The sequence below is a fragment of the Tetrahymena thermophila genome, assembly GCF_000189635.1.
Source record: "Tetrahymena thermophila SB210 genomic scaffold scf_8254751, whole genome shotgun sequence".
NCBI lineage: Eukaryota > Ciliophora > Oligohymenophorea > Hymenostomatida > Tetrahymenidae > Tetrahymena > Tetrahymena thermophila.
In genome coordinates this window covers 31,895-52,653 of record NW_002476511.1, presented here as the reverse complement: position 1 = coordinate 52,653, position 20,759 = coordinate 31,895, and the positions used below count along the sequence as shown (strand labels likewise).

General features: G+C 22.9%; 6 protein-coding genes across 6 annotated transcripts; 5 read left to right on the top strand and 1 right to left on the bottom strand. All coding sequences in view use genetic code 6, as the record gives it.

The window, feature by feature from the left end:
* Nucleotides 1-383: 383 nt before the first annotated feature.
* TTHERM_00942750 (tubulin-tyrosine ligase family protein) lies at nt 384-2,983 on the top strand (the record flags this gene model as incomplete). The annotated part of the gene is made up of 2 exons (XM_001031017.2): nt 384-705; nt 771-2,983. The coding sequence occupies 2 exons, from the start codon at nt 384-386 to the stop codon at nt 2,981-2,983; spliced, it is 2,535 nt and encodes an 844-aa protein (XP_001031017.2).
* Nucleotides 2,984-4,767: 1,784 nt separating this feature from the next.
* TTHERM_00942740 (hypothetical protein) lies at nt 4,768-5,841 on the top strand (the record flags this gene model as incomplete). Its single annotated transcript, XM_001031016.1, has 1 exon — nt 4,768-5,841. One exon carries the CDS (start codon nt 4,768-4,770, stop codon nt 5,839-5,841), a length of 1,074 nt encoding a protein of 357 aa, XP_001031016.1.
* A 719-nt stretch (nt 5,842-6,560) lies between these two features.
* On the top strand, nt 6,561-8,552 carry TTHERM_00942730 (hypothetical protein; the record flags this gene model as incomplete). Its single annotated transcript, XM_001031015.2, has 1 exon — nt 6,561-8,552. The coding sequence occupies one exon, from the start codon at nt 6,561-6,563 to the stop codon at nt 8,550-8,552; it is 1,992 nt and encodes a 663-aa protein (XP_001031015.2).
* Nucleotides 8,553-11,735: 3,183 nt separating this feature from the next.
* TTHERM_00942720 (transmembrane protein, putative) lies at nt 11,736-12,788 on the top strand (the record flags this gene model as incomplete). The annotated part of the gene is made up of 1 exon (XM_001031014.2): nt 11,736-12,788. One exon carries the CDS (start codon nt 11,736-11,738, stop codon nt 12,786-12,788), a length of 1,053 nt encoding a protein of 350 aa, XP_001031014.2.
* Nucleotides 12,789-13,908: 1,120 nt separating this feature from the next.
* Nucleotides 13,909-15,402, top strand: TTHERM_00942710 (hypothetical protein; the record flags this gene model as incomplete). The annotated part of the gene is made up of 1 exon (XM_001031013.1): nt 13,909-15,402. One exon carries the CDS (start codon nt 13,909-13,911, stop codon nt 15,400-15,402), a length of 1,494 nt encoding a protein of 497 aa, XP_001031013.1.
* Nucleotides 15,403-16,134: 732 nt separating this feature from the next.
* On the bottom strand, nt 16,135-20,431 carry TTHERM_00942700 (B-box zinc finger protein; the record flags this gene model as incomplete). The annotated part of the gene is made up of 2 exons (XM_001031012.1): nt 16,135-19,889; nt 19,942-20,431. 2 exons carry the CDS (start codon nt 20,429-20,431, stop codon nt 16,135-16,137), a joined length of 4,245 nt encoding a protein of 1,414 aa, XP_001031012.1.
* Nucleotides 20,432-20,759: the final 328 nt, after the last annotated feature.

The following is a 20,759-nucleotide window of genomic DNA, read 5'->3' as shown; positions in this document are numbered from 1 at the left end:
CTTGCACAATTATCAAATTTAATATGCTTATTTAAGTTATTATCATTCTTAAATATCTTTTATCAAAAACATACTTTTACACATTTTGTTTTATTTTACGCTCTCATAGATTGTAATTAAATTGTTTTATTTGACAAATTTATTTTATGCTTATTTTATTAATTATTTTTTACTATTAAACTTTTATTATAATTAGGTTTTTTTTTTAAATTCTACAATTTTTTTCACTTTAAATTAAAATTCAAAAAACATATTTTTTTGTGGAACAAAATATTCATTTCATTTAATAACTGAATTAAATTAAATATTGATGATTTTTTCAAAATATTGGTTTAGATTTCAAATAAGTTATATAAAAATATAACAAATTTTATATAATTTTCATGAAATCCGAGATAGTATAGTGGTTAGTATTCCTGCCTGTCACGCAGGAGACCCGGGTTCAATTCCCGGTCTCGGAGCTTTTTTTTTAATTAGAAATAAAAATAATTAACAAATAAAAAATATCTTTTTAATTTATAAAGAATGAATATCTAAAAAAAATCACAAATTAAAACGAAAAACAGCAATCAATTAATTAATTACTTGCTAATTTTTTAATTTTTAATTAGATATAAAAGTATGTTTTTAGTATGAAGTAAAAATTATTTAGTTTTATAGTTTTAAGTTTAGCAGTTTTATAATTTAAAATATCATTGTCATAAGGTATAATTATCCTACATTTTATATTTAATCCAACTTTTTTAAATTGTTTTTTTTGGACTATATAGAGTAGTAGCAAAGTGGGTCTTTTGAAATCAAAGATTGGCTGAGTTTGTATAATAAATTATAAGATGACTATTTTTAAAGCAAAGATAGAATTTAGCATAGGCACTTTCTTCCCCGCACTTATTTCTACATTCCTACCTCAATGAGGAATATTAACATAAGTGGGTATCATGAGCCGGTCTTCAATTAAGATTTTTTCAACAACAGCAGGCTTGATTATAATGGAATTTATATTTAAAAGTCAATATAATTTGGAAATATATAATATATTAAGATCAACAAAAACGAGGAGAGTATCAATAGATTAATTAAGCATAGCGAAGAAAAGAATTAAGTCATCATGATTCAAAAATATGTTGATGAAGAAATCAATTTGGGGGAAAGCGATTAAAAGTATTTTGTAAGTTGTAAATATGCAAATGGCTAATTATTCACTGATATAAATGTGAAAGAAATTTAAGAGTTTAAGCTTGTGAAAGAGTATGATTAAGGATTTAAGCTAATAGAAAGAATAATTGCAATTTAGAAATATATAAGCAAGATTATGATTTTAGAAGAGTAGAAATCAACTGGAAAAAATAAAAACGTTATTTTGACTTTGTAAATTGGCTTTGTAGAATATAAAAAACAAATAAAACCCTTTTTGAAAAACATTCTTCCAATAATGGAATACACAAAAACGCAATACGATAAAGATTTTGACTAAGAAAAGCTGCATTTAATTAATATGAATACAATTTATTGTGCAAAAGATAGAGATTTCAAGCTATTTAAGTATGACTACGATTACAGAGTGAAAAGAATCCACATTTGGTGCAATAGGGAATTTGTATTTCATCATACATATTATGCATTACATACAGATAAATATGAAGTTCTACCTCCTCACTGTAGAAATCTAACATAGAGTAAACAATAAAAGGATTTATCGTTAAAATAGAGTGACATAGTTTTTAGAAGATATATAAATAGAGAAGTTTACTTTAAGAAAAATGTTACTTAGATTTCTTATTTGCCTAATTCGTGGGTTATTGATTTAAAAAATACATTTGCATTTCTCATTAAAAATTTCGATGATAGCAATATTATAAAAAATTACAAAGGTTTGAAATAAATTCCAGAAACTTTTGAAATAAATCTTTCAGCCTCTTATGTAAATGAAGAAGAGTCTTAGTTCTTTTATAATAGGACAGATTATATGTGGATTTCAAAGCCTATAGATATGATTGGAGGGAAAGGAATATAAATATATAATGATAGTGAAAAAATAATAAATCAGATTTTGCACTTAAAGTCAATCAGTCATTTTAGAAATAGGTTTGAGAGAAATGGATTACTGATGTTTTGGAAGACACACTGGATTAAACTCTTGGAAAACAAAGTTGTAAAATAAAATCACCTTCTTTATGATCAATTCAAAGCAATATTAGATATTATCAAATAAAAAAATTACAATGAAGAAGTTGATTAATACATTGATTCTTTGAAAACAAATAGGACATTGATAACATCAAATAAAAATAAAAAAAATAGAAAAATTAAAGAAGAAAAAATGATAATTTAACAATACATCTAAAACCCTCTCCTTTTACATAAAAGAAAATTTGATTTGAGAAGTTATGTAATAATAGCAAGCGCAGATCCATATATTGTCTTTTTTAGGCATGGCTATGTGAGGTTAACCTACAATTAATATGATAAAAATGATTAAGACTTGATGACTCATTTAGTCAACACCCATATCTAGAAGAAGCACCCATTGTATTAAATTGATAAAGATGACTCCCATTGGAGCATGGAGAAATTTGAAAAAGTAATGAGGGAAGAACATAAAGTCAGATTAACTTCTATTTAGGAGAAGATTTACAAAAAGATGAAGGAAATGCTCACTTACATTTTCTTAGGCTCAAAGGAATTAATAGGAAGAAAGGAGGGTCTTTTCTAAATATTTGGAACAGATTACATGTTTGATGATGAGATGAACCCATACTTAATAGAAATAAATGATTTTCCTTGGCTTTAAGGTGGAACCTCAACCCACGAAGTAGTTTGTAGTGAAACAGTATTTGATTTTATAGAACTATCTCACTATGCTAACTCATAAATAGTAAAAGGAGAAGATATTGATGTAAAAACTCTTGTATCGAAATGTCCTAAATGCGAAATGCTAATAAATGAACTTGAGGATTTTCATATTCTCTAAGATTACATCTGAGAAGAGCATCAAATTAATTAAGCTACTTGAAATTATTAGGATAAATTTTTAAGCAAATTGTTTCAAGTTAAAATGTATAATTATTCCTAATAAAATGCTTTTTATGTCTAATTTATTTGTTTATATCATTATAAAATTAGTTAATTCATGTAAATAACTTTAAGTTTATTTAGATTATGTTCTCATTTTTAAGAATAAAATCATTGTAAAAAGTTTTATTTTGATAGTTGACTTTATCATTATTATCAAAAATTATTTTTCTATCTTAAAAAATATTTAAATTTTTAGATGAAAAGATATTTTTAGACTTTAGAAAATTTATTGCTTTCTTGTTATGATTAAAAAGTCTTAAAAATTTTTAAAATACAAATTTAATTTGCAAAAAAGTTTAAATTGTTATAAAACCTTTGTAAGTAATATGAAGATTCTCATTTATTTAAAAAACTCATGAATTGCTTAATAACACAAATAGTTTTAATGATATAATATTGATGAATTTATTTATTTTTAATAATACTCATAAATAAATTACGAATAATTTTAAAGCAAAATGAAGACACATGGGTTTTTTTTAATTTTAAATATATTTAAATTCTTTTTTTATTAATTTTTAAGAGAAGATTTGATAGATAAATTTTATAAAATTTAAAAATATTTTTCATTTTACTAAATAATTAAAAAATTTACTTGGAAGAGTTTTTTAAAAGCTAATTTACTTAAAAGCATGTTAGCTTATTGCGATAAATAAAATGAGTTTTTAGAAAAATAAAAGTGTGTGTTTCATATCATTTGGCTTTAAAATTGTTAAGGATAGTTATTTTTTTTGATATTGTAAACAAACAGGAAATTTAAGAATCTAAGAGGCTGAATTCGACACATGTGGATTTTCAGTAAAAATTAAAAGCTTCTAAAAGAAATTCTAAAATTAATTAATAAAGTTTTTATTTTTTATGACGATACAAAAAACTACGTAATTATATTTTTATAATGTTGACTCGATATTATAAAATAAAAGCAAATGATTTGCGAATTATTAGATAAGTCATAAAATTTAGCATTTTATTTTTCTTTTTAAAAATAAAAAAAATAAAATCTTTTCAAGATATTCTTTGACTAATAAAAAAATCTTTACAAATAAGATTGAATTACAAATATTTTAGATTAATAAATAAATTATTTATTATTCATGATAAAAATTATTAATTTTGCTTGCTTACAAATAAAAAGGTGGTTGCATGTTTGTAATATGATTAATCGATGAAAATATAAATTTGTTTTAGATTATTTTTAGAAACCTTGCAAAATCTATCTATTTTATGAAAAATAAATATATAAGATAGCCATAAACAAATTCTATTTTTGAGTTTATATAAAATTTATAATTTAGGCTAAAAATCCAAAAGAATTGTTTTAACTTTTATTTTTTTTTTGTTCGCTTTTTGAGAATATTTTTAAAATACATCAAAAAACTTTCAATATTTTGAGGTGATTTCTCATAAATTTACATGAAGTTTCCAACAAAATAAATATGAAATTAATTGCAAAGATATAAATTTCTGATGCAATAATAGATAAATTGGGGATAAATTAAATTAATTAGCTAAAAGTGAGTTTGTTTTGAATATAAATAGAACAATAATAGTAATTCCTTATATTTTTAACATTAAAACTATCAAAAAATCAAGTGGAATTTTGTTATAAAAATTAAAAATCTAAAAAATAAGAAATATATCAATAAATTTAGATATATATATTCAAATAATCTTTATATATTTAGAACTATCATGCTTTGCGATAAATAAATTAATAGCGAATTATTTTGTAGTTCTACTTTTAATTTAGAGAAGCTTTAAAAATTTTTCTTTGAGTAAAGTAAAAAGTAAGAGTGCTCAATAGTAAGTCGTCTCAACAAGGATGACACAAAAATACTCAGCTAATAGCTTAGGTCTTTAATAAATTTAACAACGTTGAAATTTGAAATAGGAAACAATACTTATATTGGTGAAGATGGAGCATAAGAATTAGGTGAGAGTATTAAAAACTTAAACAATTTAACTAGTCTCTCCTTCTAAATTGGCACTTAAAATTTTATAGGTTCAAAAGGAGCTTAGGGAATAGGTTTGGCATTTTAAAATCTTTACAACTTAAAAAACCTCTCTTTCTCAATTGGAATTCAAAATAATATTGGCATCGAAGGAGCTTATAGCCTTGGATAGAGTTTGAAATACTTGACCAGTCTATAAGAACTATCTATACAAATAGGATACAGTCAGATCCAAAAAGAAGGGGCTATATCTTTAATACAAGGCATTAAGAATTTGACATAACTAACCAAGTTAAAATTTTTAATTGGATATAATAATATTGGTTCCGAGAGTGCTATCGAAATGGGAAATTGTATTGGATTATTAAAAAGCCTTAAAACCCTATAACTAACTATAGGCGATTATAATAAAATTGGTCTAGAAGGTTCAAAAGCAATAGCTGAAGGAATAAAAAATGTAAATATGCTTCAATGCCTTCAAATAAATATAGGATTCAATAATCTGATAACTCATGAGGGTGCTTCGGATTTAGCTCATTCAATCCATTCTTTAAAATCTTTAAGAATTTTAGATTTTTCACTTGGTTCATACAATATCAAAGGCTAAGAAGAAGACTTTGGATTAGGAAAAGGATTTAAAAATATGGTTAAGCTAACAAGTTTATCATTAAAAATCTATGATAGTGAGATGCTCTAATAGTAGTTAATCACTAGAGCTAGAAGATAGCTCAAAAGGCTAACCAATTTATAACTAAACTAGCAAATTTAACAACAACAACAATAACAATAGCAATAACAACAATAATAATTATGAAAGAAAATATATTAAACATTAAAATAATAATTAAATTAGATATAATGAAGTACATTTTAAACATAAATATTTTAAATTACTATTCGCATAAATCTTTCTTGCATTTATTTATACTAAAGTATTAAATTAATTTATTAATTTTCTCAACTTAAAATCTGATTTCATTTAAAATTAATAATTTGCGGATTAATTTGTAAAAATATTAAATTACTATTTTAAGAAGCATTTATTTCAAAACCATTTATTTTTTATTTTTACAAAAGCCAAAAGCTCTTTGCAAAATTATAATTTTATTCTTTAAAGTGCAAATTAAAGAATCTTTAATCAATTTTCTCTTGCATAAAAATGAGATAAATTGAATTGTTTTTGAGAAGTAAATGTAAATAAAAGATAAAACAAAATTAATTTTTCAAAAAAAAATAATTTTTTTATATTTTGAATTGTTTAAATTTTAAATTGACTAAAAAGAGATTAATGGATATAAAAATAATGAATGCGAAATTTTAAAAGAATTTGTTCTCCTTATTCAAGTAAGTAAGTAAGCAAGCAAGCAAGCAATCAATCATTCTGTAGGATAAACAATTTATATGAAATTAAATGATATTTACCTACTATTTACCTTTAAATAAAGTGATTCTAAAATAATTCTTTTACTAATCCTAGTCTCATAATGTGATTTGTATTTATTAATTCATTTAGTTGATTGCTTCGTTAATTGAATGATTTAATTATTCTTACAATTGAAAGAATTATTAAAATATTGTAGAACTCAAATGGGTAATAATACTCAACGTCCACTTCCAGAGCAAAAAGTTAAAGCTAAGAGGTTATTAAACACAACTATAATATGGGGTGATTATAACAATAATTAAGATAATAAATATTTGATTAACTAGTTAGTTGAATTTTATAATTTCAAGGAGGAGAACATCTTTTAGTGTTTTAATGAGTCTGATTTCTATTTAAAATTATAGAAATATGGAAGTAAAAATACTCTGATTATGATGAGCGGAAGATTTGCTACTCAGAAAAACTTTCAAAATGTAAAGTACGTAGATTAACTAATAACCAATTGTTAGATTAATTGCAGATACATTTTAATTTACACTAGCGAGTAAACAATTAATCAACAAAATTTAAGTCTCGCTACACTTTAATCATAATATCCTAGCTTGATGGCGCTTGAACACAAGTATAAATAATTAGTTTAGCAAATGCTAAATTTAATTTATAATTATTCTCACATTCCTTTTGAGCTGCAAGAAAATCAATAAAATTATTTAAGTAGCGAATAGGACACTAAGCTAATAAATATTTTTACTAAGTCTGAATACTTTGATTTGAATAAATAATATAAAAAGCTTAATATAGAAGATGAAAAATTAAAGAGATTGATTGATTTGTTGAAAAATGTAAATTCAGATTCACCTCTTGACAAATTCAAAGATGAGAGTTTGGTTAAAAATTTTTTACATAAAATCAAGTAATGCTGCAAATAAAATACTATCACTCAAAAATCTTAAATTATTTAAAAATAAAACATAGTAAATAACTTAATTCATTTGTTTTCAAAAGAAGGAGATATATATAAATTAGTTAATTTTACTCTTTGCACTTTAAATCCTCTTATTTATGACTGCATGAAACCTGTTTATAAACTATTTTCTGCAGCTCTCACTAAATATGATGACGAAAATAATTTTAGACAACTCAAATTATACAGAGGTTCTGTCATTTCTAAAAGCTTTTATTAATAAATTTCCTATTAATTTGTTCTCAAAGAATCTAAAAATGAAAAAACCTTCATTTTTTTCCCCTCATTTATTTCTACAACGCTAGATAAATAAGTAGCTCAATATCTTGTTGCCCCATAGTAGATATAAACACAAATTCTGAGTAGTTCTGAATCCTTAGTAACACCAAAGCTGATATAAAATTAAACTAAAATTGCGAGTAGCTCTCAAGACTAAGTAGCATCATAATAGATATAAAATTAAACATAAATAGTGAGTAGCTCTCAAGATTAAGAAGCACCATAGCAGATATAAACCTAAACACAAACTGAGAGTGGCTTTGAAAACATGGAATACGAAGTTTATGAAATAATTTATAACTCAAGAAAATTTTTGCTGGATAATACAATTTTATATCAATATCAATAAGGATAACAAACAAGCAAAATAAGCAAAGAAGTATATTAGTTGATAAAAAAATTTAGACCTTTCTTGCTCTAAAATTAAAATTCTGTTCAAAACACATAAACAAATTAAAATATAAATTAACAATTTGTTAACCAAGAAAATGAAGAAGAGGAATTAAAAGATGAATCCTAAGTAGAACCTAGAAATGAAGACTAAATTGGATTTTAAAATAATTAAGAAGGATAAGAAAAAGAAGAATCAAAAAGTTAAAATGAGATAAAATAATCTATTTATGAGGAATTTAAAAATCATGATGAAGAAGATTTTAGATTATTGCCTAAAGACATGTCTAATTTTTATAAGGTAATTTTCCACATAAAAGCAAATATTAGCCTTGAAAATCCGTATAGACCTAAGTATATTTCTAAAATTTCAGAATACAGTGAAGAAGAGTTTTTATTTTAGCCATTTAGCAAATTTAAAGTTTTACGTATTACTGAGCCTGACAACTTAAGAAACGATGATCAAGCAATCTAATTTCATGAAATATACTTAGAATATTAAGAATGAAATTGATAATAAAATTTAGTTATTTTATTAACTCTCACTATTAAATTAAATGTTTATTTTATTTTCAATTTACTGAGATGCCATTTAAATAAAATACAACAAATATTTAATAATTATGGAACTCTTTTATTAGCATTTATCAAAATTTGTATTTAAAAAAAAAATGTTTTTATTTTTTGTTTGCAAAATAAATAAAATGTTTCTTAAAAGAAAAATAAAAAGATTTTGATTTTAATCAAAATAATCTTAATATTTTTATCTCAGAGCATTTTAATAGTTAGAATTTTTTAATTGAAATGTTTTCTATCTATTTTTTGAATATTTTACATATTATTATTTAACTCGCAACCAATAACTATTTTACAGTATGTTCTTAATTATTTTGTTTAACACAACTACTATCTACCCGATTGAATAAAAGTACTTTTTTTATATGATAAAATTTAAAATAAAAAATCTATTTTTTTAAATAATCTGTATATCTTTTGTTAAATAAAAGAAAAATATTATGGTATTTATTTAAATATCATTCATGTTAAGCATTATTTTATAATTTTTAATATTGTTTATATTAACTAATGATTGAATGTAAATATCTTTATTTCATATGAATTAATTTACATTAAAGACTTTAGACAATAACAATATTAATCAATCAATAAAAATGAATGAAGATATCTTAAAATTATCATTTATTATTATTTCTTCTTTTCAAAAATAAAAAAAAAAAATATTTTATTTTTTTTAAATAATAAGATTTCTTTAATTTAGTATATGCTTCAAATAAATTTAACAGATAAAAGGATTATTTTTATATAGATTTATTTCCTAATACTTACATAATACTAAAGCTTTTAAAATCACATATAACAAAATTATAATTAAAAAAACATTCTATAATTTAAGCTAAAAATTTTTTAAAAAATAATGATTTTTCATTATCTTTTTAGTTTTATCTTAACTAAATCATATTTATTTATATAGATTAATGAATAAATAAAAAATTGCTTTGATAAATAAATACTTGGAAAAATGTTTGATAAATAAATACTTGGAAAAATGTTTGATAAATTAGCCTTTTTTATTAAAGAATTTTTAAAGATTGTTATTTGATTTTTCTTATTCATAAATAATAAATTAAAATTTTTTTATAATTTATTTATGCTTTATTTCACATCTTAATTCAATACTATTTGCTTTATTTTAAATTATATTTCATTTTCAAAGTATTTTTTAAATATTTTAAAATGACAAATATCACAAATTGCACTCTATTTAGTTTAATCAACCTTAATTTTTTAGTTTAGATAATATTATTTTCGATAGGATATACATATTGTTTTTTTAGAATAGCCACTTGGAATACTATTTTCAATAAGAGCACACAAAATATTTTCAATATTTTTACAATATTACTAGCGATTCCTCTTAGTAACTTATTTCTTCTCCTTATATATTAAAAACCACAACTAGAAAAAATTTGCAAATATGTATAAAATTCAGATATCCAAGCTACTCTTACTCATTACCTATTAAAAATGGATCTATAAGGCACTGTTGAAAACTAAGAATTTGTTTTCTAAAAATTGGGCTTCAAGTAATAGCACTCACTAAAATAGTGTAGAATGTTATAAAACTCTATTTTTAAGACACATCAGTTTATAAAATTTAAAGTATGTTTTAAAACAAGATGAATCCTCCCTCATATTTATTAAAAGTTGTTCACTTTGCATAAACTATTGTAAAAAGCCTGATTTATATAAGAATTAATTAACTGTTAATCTAATTAGCAGCAAATCTTTTCAAAATGATTAATATGACAAAATATATCAAGAATTTTAATTAATTAGTAAAAAAATTATCCTCTTTTATTTGGTTCCCTTAGTTTTTATTAACAAAAATTTACAAGAAAAAGAAAGTGGTAAAGATTATGATAAAAACAAAAAGTGAATTTAATTTAATGAAAAATAAGTATATTTTTTCTAACCATTTCAACCTTATTAAATAGTAAGTAGAGAAGAGGAGAATAAGCAAATTAATAAAAAAATGACTCTTAAATTCTTCTTTTAATCATTTTATTTAAACACATTCAATATTTTATAACTTTCTTAATTTTTTGAATAAAATGATTGTAAATTTATTTCAAAATCAAATTTGCACAATTAATATATTGAAAAGATTTAGGTAATTAATTTGATAATATAAGCAAATAATTAAAATAAATAAGTAATCCCTCATCTATATAAAATTATGTGTTTGTTTAAATTAATAAAATATCTTGCTCGTAATATATAATTGAATTATTTATTTGAAAACTAAAATTTATTTCTAAGGACTAAAAAATATCGACAATCAATGTGATCATATATTAACAAAATATTTGATTCATATAATATATCATCAACTAAATATTTACTTTTTGCTTCATGCTTATTCATAAAAAAAAGTTATTTTAAATCCACTTCATAATTTTTGTTCACAGTAATTGTTTTTGAAAAAATGTTATATTTGATATTTATGAAAGTTAAATAGAATATTACAAAAATAAGCTTTTTTATTTTTAAATTTTTTCTTATGAAGCTATTTTTTTTTTTTTTCACTGGAATAGTAAGAATAGCTTGAATGTATAAAGAAATTGTTGTATTAAGGTAAATTAATTAATTAATTAATCTTTTTTGAGTTTTTCCTTTTTGGAAAAGCAAAAATATAAAAACTTTTATAATAAAAGAGAAATATAAATACCAATGAATACCGACTAATATATTTACATAGATAAATGCAAATTATTTTAAAATAAAATAAATAAATAACTCAAAACATATTCAAATAGCTAGCTATTTATGTTCTGAAATGTTTTTTAAAATATTATTTTACAAAACTGAAAATAGCGTTAAAAGGATTTAGCTTTTTGCATAACCATCATATTCAATAAATTGTACAAATAATTATAAACCAAAAAAATACACCTTACATTTGATTGTTAAATTTATAATACAAAGAAAGAAAGATTTTAGCGAATGATTAATATCCAAAAAGCAAAAGAAAAAAATATGTTTAAGAAATAAAAATTTCATTGTTTTTTTAATATATTTTTTTATTATAAATACTTAGGTTTATTATTTCATTAATTTACTATTTTTAATATTTAAATACAATTTTATTAAAATTTTTTGTCAAAAATAAATGAGTTAAAGCAATAGATTACCTTCAGAGTCTGATTAATTAGGGAATTATAATTATCCTCCTCGACCTGCTCCTCCAGCTGCATCTTAGCCATGTTGTTGTTGGTCTTTATAAGTAAGAAAGAAGGAGGTTGATGCATTTTTGGATAGTACTTCTCCTCCAAAAGTGTATGCAGGTATTTATGTTATAGGTTTGGTTTTTTATATTACTTACTTTGCTTGTGTTGTTAGCTAATTCAAAACAATCAGTGGTTTGTACCTTAAGAAAAATTACTTTAGAAATGGTTAAATTATTTTTGGATCTTAATTGGATGGAACTCAAAGCTTTAGTAATATAGATTAATGTTAAATTTATAGCGAAGTTGAGCAGAATAAGATATCCAATTATCTAAGTAAGCACACCAGTACTTTGGTAAACACTCATTTTATAGTTGGATTTATTGGAGCTATGGTTTGTTTCTCTTTAATATTTCCATTTTTTCCAAAGAATGAAGAAAGCTATAACCCAAGAACACTCACTCGCTATTTACTCTGCTATATATTTTTTTTAGATAATGCAAAGAAATATAATAATAACTCATATTTTATAACTCGCTTAATGGAAAAGTTTTATAGTGGTAATCTCCTTCTTCTCATATTTACTTCGGGAACAGCTGTAGGATTTAGTCCACCTATTTTTTTAAGATCTGTAACTTTAGGTGATGGATTTTCATGTATTTCCTAAGGTGATGCTAATGTAATAGACAACATGAATACTCTTCTTTATGCTTTAAGTATTGGAGTTTTTTGTCTTTATGCTCTATCTCTTATCTACTTGGTTACAAACTGCATTTAAATTCATATCATTAGATTTACATCAGTACTTATTTTAACCATCGTAGGAGTAGTTTGTATTGTAGTTTCATTTGTAATAGTGATTCTATATTCAACAAATCTTGTCAAAGCCTTTTATCTTATCAGTCTTATTAGCCATTTTCTACAATATGTAAGCATGTACCGAGTATACATAAATGAAAAATGCAATCATAGTTTTTTTAAAGAAGAAGAAGTATGAGAGAGATTGAAGCAAGAAAGTTTAAATAAAAATAAAATATTTTATATGTATCTTAAATAATGAATTTAGTAAAAAGAATTCATAAAATAAATTCATTTTATATTATTATATTATATTTTTTATAAATTTTAAATATTATTCCGCAAATACTTACTTACTTGAATATTTAAAACAAGATTTTCTTTATTTTTGAAAAATATGATCAAAAAGTCAAATAGAAATTTAATAAAAATTAATTGCAAAAATATGATAAAAAACACAAAGACTAAAAACACACAATAACTAATTTAACTATTGATAGACTAAGATCTATAAAACTACATTCGAAATCGAGTGATATATTTTATATTCCTCATGCACTAATTATACACAAACTATAATTACTTTCTCAAGATTAGGGATGATTCCTATATTTTACTAGAGTAAGTTATCATACAAATTTATAAAATGAAAGCGAGTTAAATTAAAATATTTTGGTTTAAATTTTATAAAATTATAAATCTAAAAATATTTTTTGCAAACTTTTTTCATTTTTAAAAACATGGGATATTAAGTGGACACAGGGATATTGACCAAGGGTTTAGAATAACTGTATATCTTTTTTATGATAAATTTCTATGTATTAAAAACAAAACATATTTAAAAAATTTAATTATGTTTGCGTTATTTAAAAAAATAATTATTTTCAGTTAATTTTTAAAAATTTAAAATTGATTGTGAATATAATCCTTCTATCTAATCTCAAAACTTAATTAGAATATTTAAGATTTATAACAAAGGAAAATACTAATACAAAAACTTTTTAGAAAAGTTGATTTAATTAAAAAATACTAATTTTTCTTTTTTTAAACTCACTAAAATTTTCTCTTCTAACTAATATTTTTAAAGAAACTTAATCTACTATTTAACCATTTTTAAAACAATAATATTATTTATTCATCACAATTATTATTCATTTTACCTTAATTTTTCTATTTCAAGTTGAGGAATCATAAAATATTTTTTCATTTGTAAATTTACTTATTATTTAGAATGTACTGAGCTTTAAATAATTTAAGTTTCCTTTAAGGGGTTTATAATTAAATTAAAAGATATAAAATATTAAAAAAGTGTAAAAAGCATGGATAGTTTAGAAGAAAGCTAATTTCTTGAAATTTATTCACAATCTACAACTTATTCCAGTCTCCCATCTGATAAAAGTAAAGCAGGGTATGTGACAGAACTTTCTTTATTTAAAGAAGATCTTCAAATGAGTACTACGTCATTATTTAAAGGTGATTAATAAGAATACATCATTATTTGGGGTGACCCTTATGTCAATGAAGACAACGAACACGCAAAATAGGGCTTGATAAGCATGTACCCTTTCTTAAAAAATAGAATCTACAAATTCGAAAAAAGCAAGGACTTCAGATAAAAATCAATAGAATTTGCTAGAATGAATATTTTGTTTTTAATGAGTGGAACATTTGCGAATGAGTAACTTGATGGCCAATCTAATATTCAGTGGGTCAATAACAATATTAGAGATTAAAAATTACATTCTAAATCAATTATCCTCTTTACAAGTATGAATACAGTGAGGAAGAATAACTGGACTATCGAGAATCTATAGTAAAAATATAAATATGTTACTTAATTGACAGTTGACTACTCATTTTTATTCACTAGCTTTGATAAAATGATTTTCAATAGGATACACAGATCGTTTATTTAGAATAGCCACTTGGATTACTATTTTAGATCAAAAACTAAAGATATTTTGAATATTTTTTAGACCCCTAAAAGCCATAGTTTTAAGGAACTTCAATCAAGCATTAAGGATTTAAAGAATCAATTTTAATAACTATGTTAATATGTGAAGGAAAACGAAATTCAAGCTCCACTTACCCTTTACCTCTCATAAGTTGATTTGGAATAAACTGTTTAATATATTGAATAATGTTTCACATTGAATGGTGCCTCAAAAAATGATGATAAAATAATAGAGAATTTTATCAAACTTTATACACAAGAAACACCTGTTTACAAGATTTTGAATTTCTCTTTAAATACTATGAATATGTAAGTCTACAATTACTTAAAAGACGTTTTTAAAATATTATCAAAGTGTATCTATTCATATAATGATAATCAGAATATATCAGAAATCAAACTTGTGAGAGGAGCAGCTATTTAAAAGTATTAATATGACACTATGTACTAGGAATATTCATATAATCAAAAAAAAAATGTTCCTACATTTATTTCATTTCCTTAATTCTTATCTACGTCTAATTGTGAAAAGGTAGCCAAAAGAACTATGGGTCTAAGAATTATCGAAGTAAAGGTAGAATAATCAGGAAGAGAATAAGTACTTAATTAATATTCAATTCTTAATAAAGAATATCTAAAAAGCGAAGAATTCAGAAAGGCTTACAAAGTGCTTATTTACATAGATGCGAAATTTGACTCGAATAATTAATTCAAGCCTAAGTCTATAAAGAATATTTCAAATTACTTTGAGGAAAATGAATTTCTTTTCTAACCATTTTAATCTTTTAGAATTGATTCCATGCAAGAAGGGTTCTAGGAAGGCACTGAATTAGAAATGAGACTTACTTACTTACTTTGAAATAAAATATTTCAGACTTGTAATTTAATTGTCTATCGTTACCTTCTCAAAAAATTAAAAAAAAATAATATAAAATTTTATAATAGTATTTATTAAGAAAGTTTATTTTAGATTTTTAATGTTGAAAAAAATTAAAATTTTCATTTTGATTATTCTTTGTTGATATTAAAGAAAACACTTTTCATTTAATAAAAAATATATAAATTAAAGAAAATAAATATATTAAAGAGATAACAATATTGTAAATTATATATTGAGCATTCATAATTTAAACATTGAATGTTAGATTTACTTCAAGTTTTTTTTTGTTTTTATATAATTTAAAAATAAATTTTATTTTTATTTAATACCCTTTAATTAAAAAAGCTATTATTTTTAAATATAAAAATACTTTAGCCAGAATGTTTAGTCTAATTTGTAAAAACATTTTAAAACTGCAAAAAAAATCGAAAAAATAAAAATATAACCTTATAATTTGTATTTTAAATGCTTTTATTATTGTTATTAAATATTTCAACAGATATCATTTTAATTTATTAAAAATCAATTTGTAATTTTTTAATAAAGAATTATTGCAAAAATTTTGTAATAAAAAATAAATATATTTGATTTGATTTGACATTGAATTAATTATAAAAGTTATATTAAAATAATTTATAAATTATATTATACTCTAAATACATTAATTGATTTATTAATTAATTACAATTTTTATGTTAATTTATCGTTTCTTCATTAGAAATTTTTACTATTTGAAGAATCACCTCCGTTTGAATTTTGATCAAAGAAAGACCTTTTTCCTATATTATAAAGCTATTTGTATTTTATAAGATTTGACATCATTTTATTAGATGAGTTTTGTTATTCAGCAGAAAAAAGGCTAGTTTTTTGTTGTGAGTTATGTAGATTTCTATGGGTTGCTGCTAGTTAGTTTTCAACTTTTAAGCTACGTTTTGGTGAGTTGCGCTGAATTTAACTTTAAGTGCTTGATGGAATCATGTTATTGAAGAATTTGTTTGAATTTTTCAAATCTTCATATCCTGTTTTAAGTGTTGTAATGTCTATCTCACTTTTTCTATTTCTTAAATTTTGTCTATTGGAAGCTGGAAGTATTGAGATATTATTAGATTTTTACTACAATTATTAAATGCTATTAAATTTGCTGTCATTTTATAATTTTTTATCACTCTTTTTTATATTTATGTTACTATGAGAAGAAATAGCACTCGAAGCAGCCATTTAGTTAAAAATAATACTGTTTTATAAAAGTTGCAATTTTTTTTATGAATTTTATGATGAAGAAAGAGGAGAATGAGTTATTTAATCTAAATTTTTCTTTATCCTCGAAATCGTTTCATAATTTTTATTCTATTGGCTGATATTGTTAACATCTATTTTTCTTTGAGATAAACTTTTTCTATGGCTGTGATTTTCAAAGTTTTTATAGCTCTGATTATGTTTAGTGAGGATAGATGTACTTTAAAATATATTTTAATTATTATTTGTATTGTGTGTATTCTTTCCGAACATAGAATTAACAGAAAGGGAATGCTAAGAGTTATTCTATCCTGCTTCTAATCTAGTAGGCGAAAAGCTTCTAAAATGCTCTTCGACATTATATTCAGATCTAAAATGATTATCATTATTCTGTTACTTCTATAGAGGGCTTGGATAAAGATGACTGTAGAATTATTCTTAAATAATGGAAGCTCTTTCACTGAGAATATTGTTTTAATTAAATTTATTCAAAGTAGTTTGTTTAGACATTTAAATAGGAGACTTTCTAAATGTGTCTAACTGTTTGGGAGACTTACTTCTATTATGAATTTAAAGGCTTTCGAATTAACTCTTTTAATTATAAGCTGCTTGGCTATCCAGGTAGCTAGGTTTTTCTAACTTATTTAATGTTTTTTATATTTTTCTCGAAAAGTTATTCAAAGTTTCTACTATTGTGCTTAATTCTAAGTTATTTCTTTCTGTTATATTGGTTTCAAGAGATGAAACATTCAGATCCTAATTTTTATAAACAGGATTATCTTCTTATGAAAGTATTGCCTCGATTTTATCAATATTATTTGCATATATCTAAATAGAAGCTGGTATGGTAAGTTAATTATCTCCTTCAGCTTAGCTTGGCAATTTACTAAAAGCAGATTCAAAATAGTCGCACTCATTCTGCAAATCATCTACAAGTTCTTAAAGTTTGTCTTAATCAGCACAAAATCCCTCATACCAATGAGTAAATATTTTATTAATATCATGGTGGATTTTCTTTTCAAAGTTATCGACGTTGCTTCGAATTTCTTATAGCTTATTCTGAGCAAATAATATAATCTCATCTTATTGATTCATGATCCTTTTTTGTTTTTGAGTAATAACATCTTGCTTATTGATAAGCAAGTTCTTTCTATCTTTCAATGAGGCAACAAAATTACATATTTTATGCAAAAAGAAGCTGTTAACGTTCTAATTATTGATATTTTTAATTTCTTGCTAAAGATCTAAGACATAGTGATTTTGATGAAGTCCTTGATGGAGACAAATCAAGCAGATATTAAATTATCTGCAAGTGCCACAAAAAAATATATTAGTTTCCTCTGGATGAAGGGGACATAATAAATTTAAATCTTATTGTGTTGCCATCAGATTAGCAGAATGAAGGTCTTGTTAATTTTGATATTATATATTTGAATTAGCTACATCAGAGTTTTATAATAAAATGATATTGTCATCATTGTTCTGAAGAAAATTAGATTAACTAAAGTCTTATTTCTCATTGCTAAGTGAGAATTGGTTATCTATTTTTTCTATGTTCTCCATCATCACTCTGCTTGGAATCTGCTCAATGATAATATTGGGTTGCTAAGAAATATTTTAAATATTTTTAATGTTTCCTGATAAATTGTTTGACAAATTAGACTAATTGTTTAACAAATTATTATTAATATCGGCAATAAAAAGAGGTCCATTATCTGTAGGTTGATTGTGAGAGAAAGTAAAATTCTTTTAGTGTTTTGAATCGCTTTTCCCTTCACTCAAAATCTACTAAAATTTCCCTTCTTTCTAGTAATTATAATTTGATTCTTTATCTAAAAGTAACTGTTACTTATCGATCTGCTTATAATTATATTTCTTTACACTGCTATTATTGGCTTAATTGTTACCGCTGCTATTGTTGCTCTAGCTATTGTTTGGATTAAAGATTAACTTTTATTTAATTTAATCATATTTTTCAGGAGACTGTGAATAAGATCTATCCATTCCAATCTAATTACAAATCTCTTCTACATGCTTTGAATAGTATTTCCTCTCTTCTTCCTCGTGCTATTATTAACTCATAAGTTATTGTTTATAAATATTCTGCTAATTCTCGAGGTACTTAAGTTATTTTTCAATACTTTAATGTCCATTGCTGAATTTTTTAAAGTCATTGTTAATTTTAGAATCACTTAAAACGCTTTCCCATTTCATCTTAAATTTCTATGTATTATTCTCAATTTATTATTTATTTACTTACAAGGTATTGTAATCTACATTAATAAATCCATTCTTTTCCTATCTATTGCTTTAAACCTATAATTAAGATTATTGTTATTAAAGCTATTATTAATATTGTTGTTGTTATTACAACTGTAGTTACTATTACTACAGTTACTGCTAATTACTTAATAGATACTTTTGTTGCTGTTAAAAATTCTGTCCCTTTTCAGGTTATATATTTTGTTGTTATTATTGTTAAATATTTTATTGCTATTGCTGTTAAGTATTAACTTATTATTGCTATGAGTACTACTGCTATTAAATTTAAAATTGCTTCTACTGTTAATGCTGTTGTTAAATTTGTAATTACTGCTATTTCTGCAGCTCCAATTATTATTATTATTACTATTAGATTTATAATAACTATTGATTTTCGAACTCCTATTATTTATTTTACTAAGATTACTGATTTTGTTGGGTCAGTATTATTTATTGCTGTAATTCTTTTTAATTAATTTATTGCTGTTAATTAGGTGGATTTTAATTTTAATACTTTTAATTTGAATTTTCTTTGTAAAACTGCTGCAGCTATTTAGATTTATCTGATTCGTTAGTGAGCTAATGAATATTTTGGGGATTGCTCTTTTGAGAATCTGTTTCGCTCATTTATATTTGCGATTACGATTTCAGAGAAGAGCTTTTCCTTTTTTTTTCAATTTATTATTGAATTTCTTGAAATTTTTGTATTTACTATTCAAGTTCGTTAAGCTAATCAACCTTGTTCTTTTGTTAAAACAATTCTTAATTACTCATTTTTCTGTTTTAAATATTTTAAATAGAGGACTGCGATTTGATTTCTCCTTAGCTGCTGCCAGCTTCACTATGCAACTTTCTTTATTATAAATCTTATTGAAACTTTTCTGTTCTCTCTTGTGAGTCAATAGATAATTATTAATGCTCTTATTCATAAAAATCTTGATTGATTAAATCTTCAGCTTATCTTTATGCTAAATAAAATTAATTTGTTTTATAAATTGCTATTGATAATATGAATTTTACTTTGACTAGGTTTTTTAGCAAATATTTCATTGGGATTCCAAATATTTGTTTATTAAATAACTAGTCTGTTATCTATTTATTATATCTTCTCTTAAGTCTATTCTTTCATAATATTATTATTTGAAGATCTTTTTTTCTCATTCAAAAAATTGATTTATTGGTTGGATTAAGGATTGTCTGTTGCTTCTAGCTGCTAGAAGAAATCCTCATCATCAAAAAGTTAACCTTGCTACGACTAAATTATGTGTTGTTCTTATAATATCTGCTAATTACTATTTCTTATAAAGTAGTCATCTCTGTTTACTGATTCCTAAACAGGATTGAATTAACCAGAGAAATTTACTTGTTTGTTACTGGCCTAGCCATTAATCTAATTAGAGTTACTTTATTCACCAGAAGATTCATTGACTGATGACAGGTTGTTGAAATCATCAAATGAAATTGGCGAAGTGTTGTAAAATTGGTCTCCTTCTGCTTAAGGTTCATTCATATTTTCTATCTTTATATGGAAATAACTAGTATTAATTAATTACTTATTCAATAAAAGAAACAATCAAATTTTAATTTTTATATATATTTTCAAAATATAGTAAATTAATTGATTAATATTATAATATCTTATATAAACCAAACCACTTTATTTTACTTTGATATTCAAAACGATATTATATTGATTCTTTATTTATTTATATTGATTGATATATTTCTTACTTTATTTGTGTTAACCATTAAGATATTTATTTTATCGTTAATATATTTATAATCTTTATAAAACTTTAATGAAATATCATCTGTTGTTTAAAATGCATATATAATTT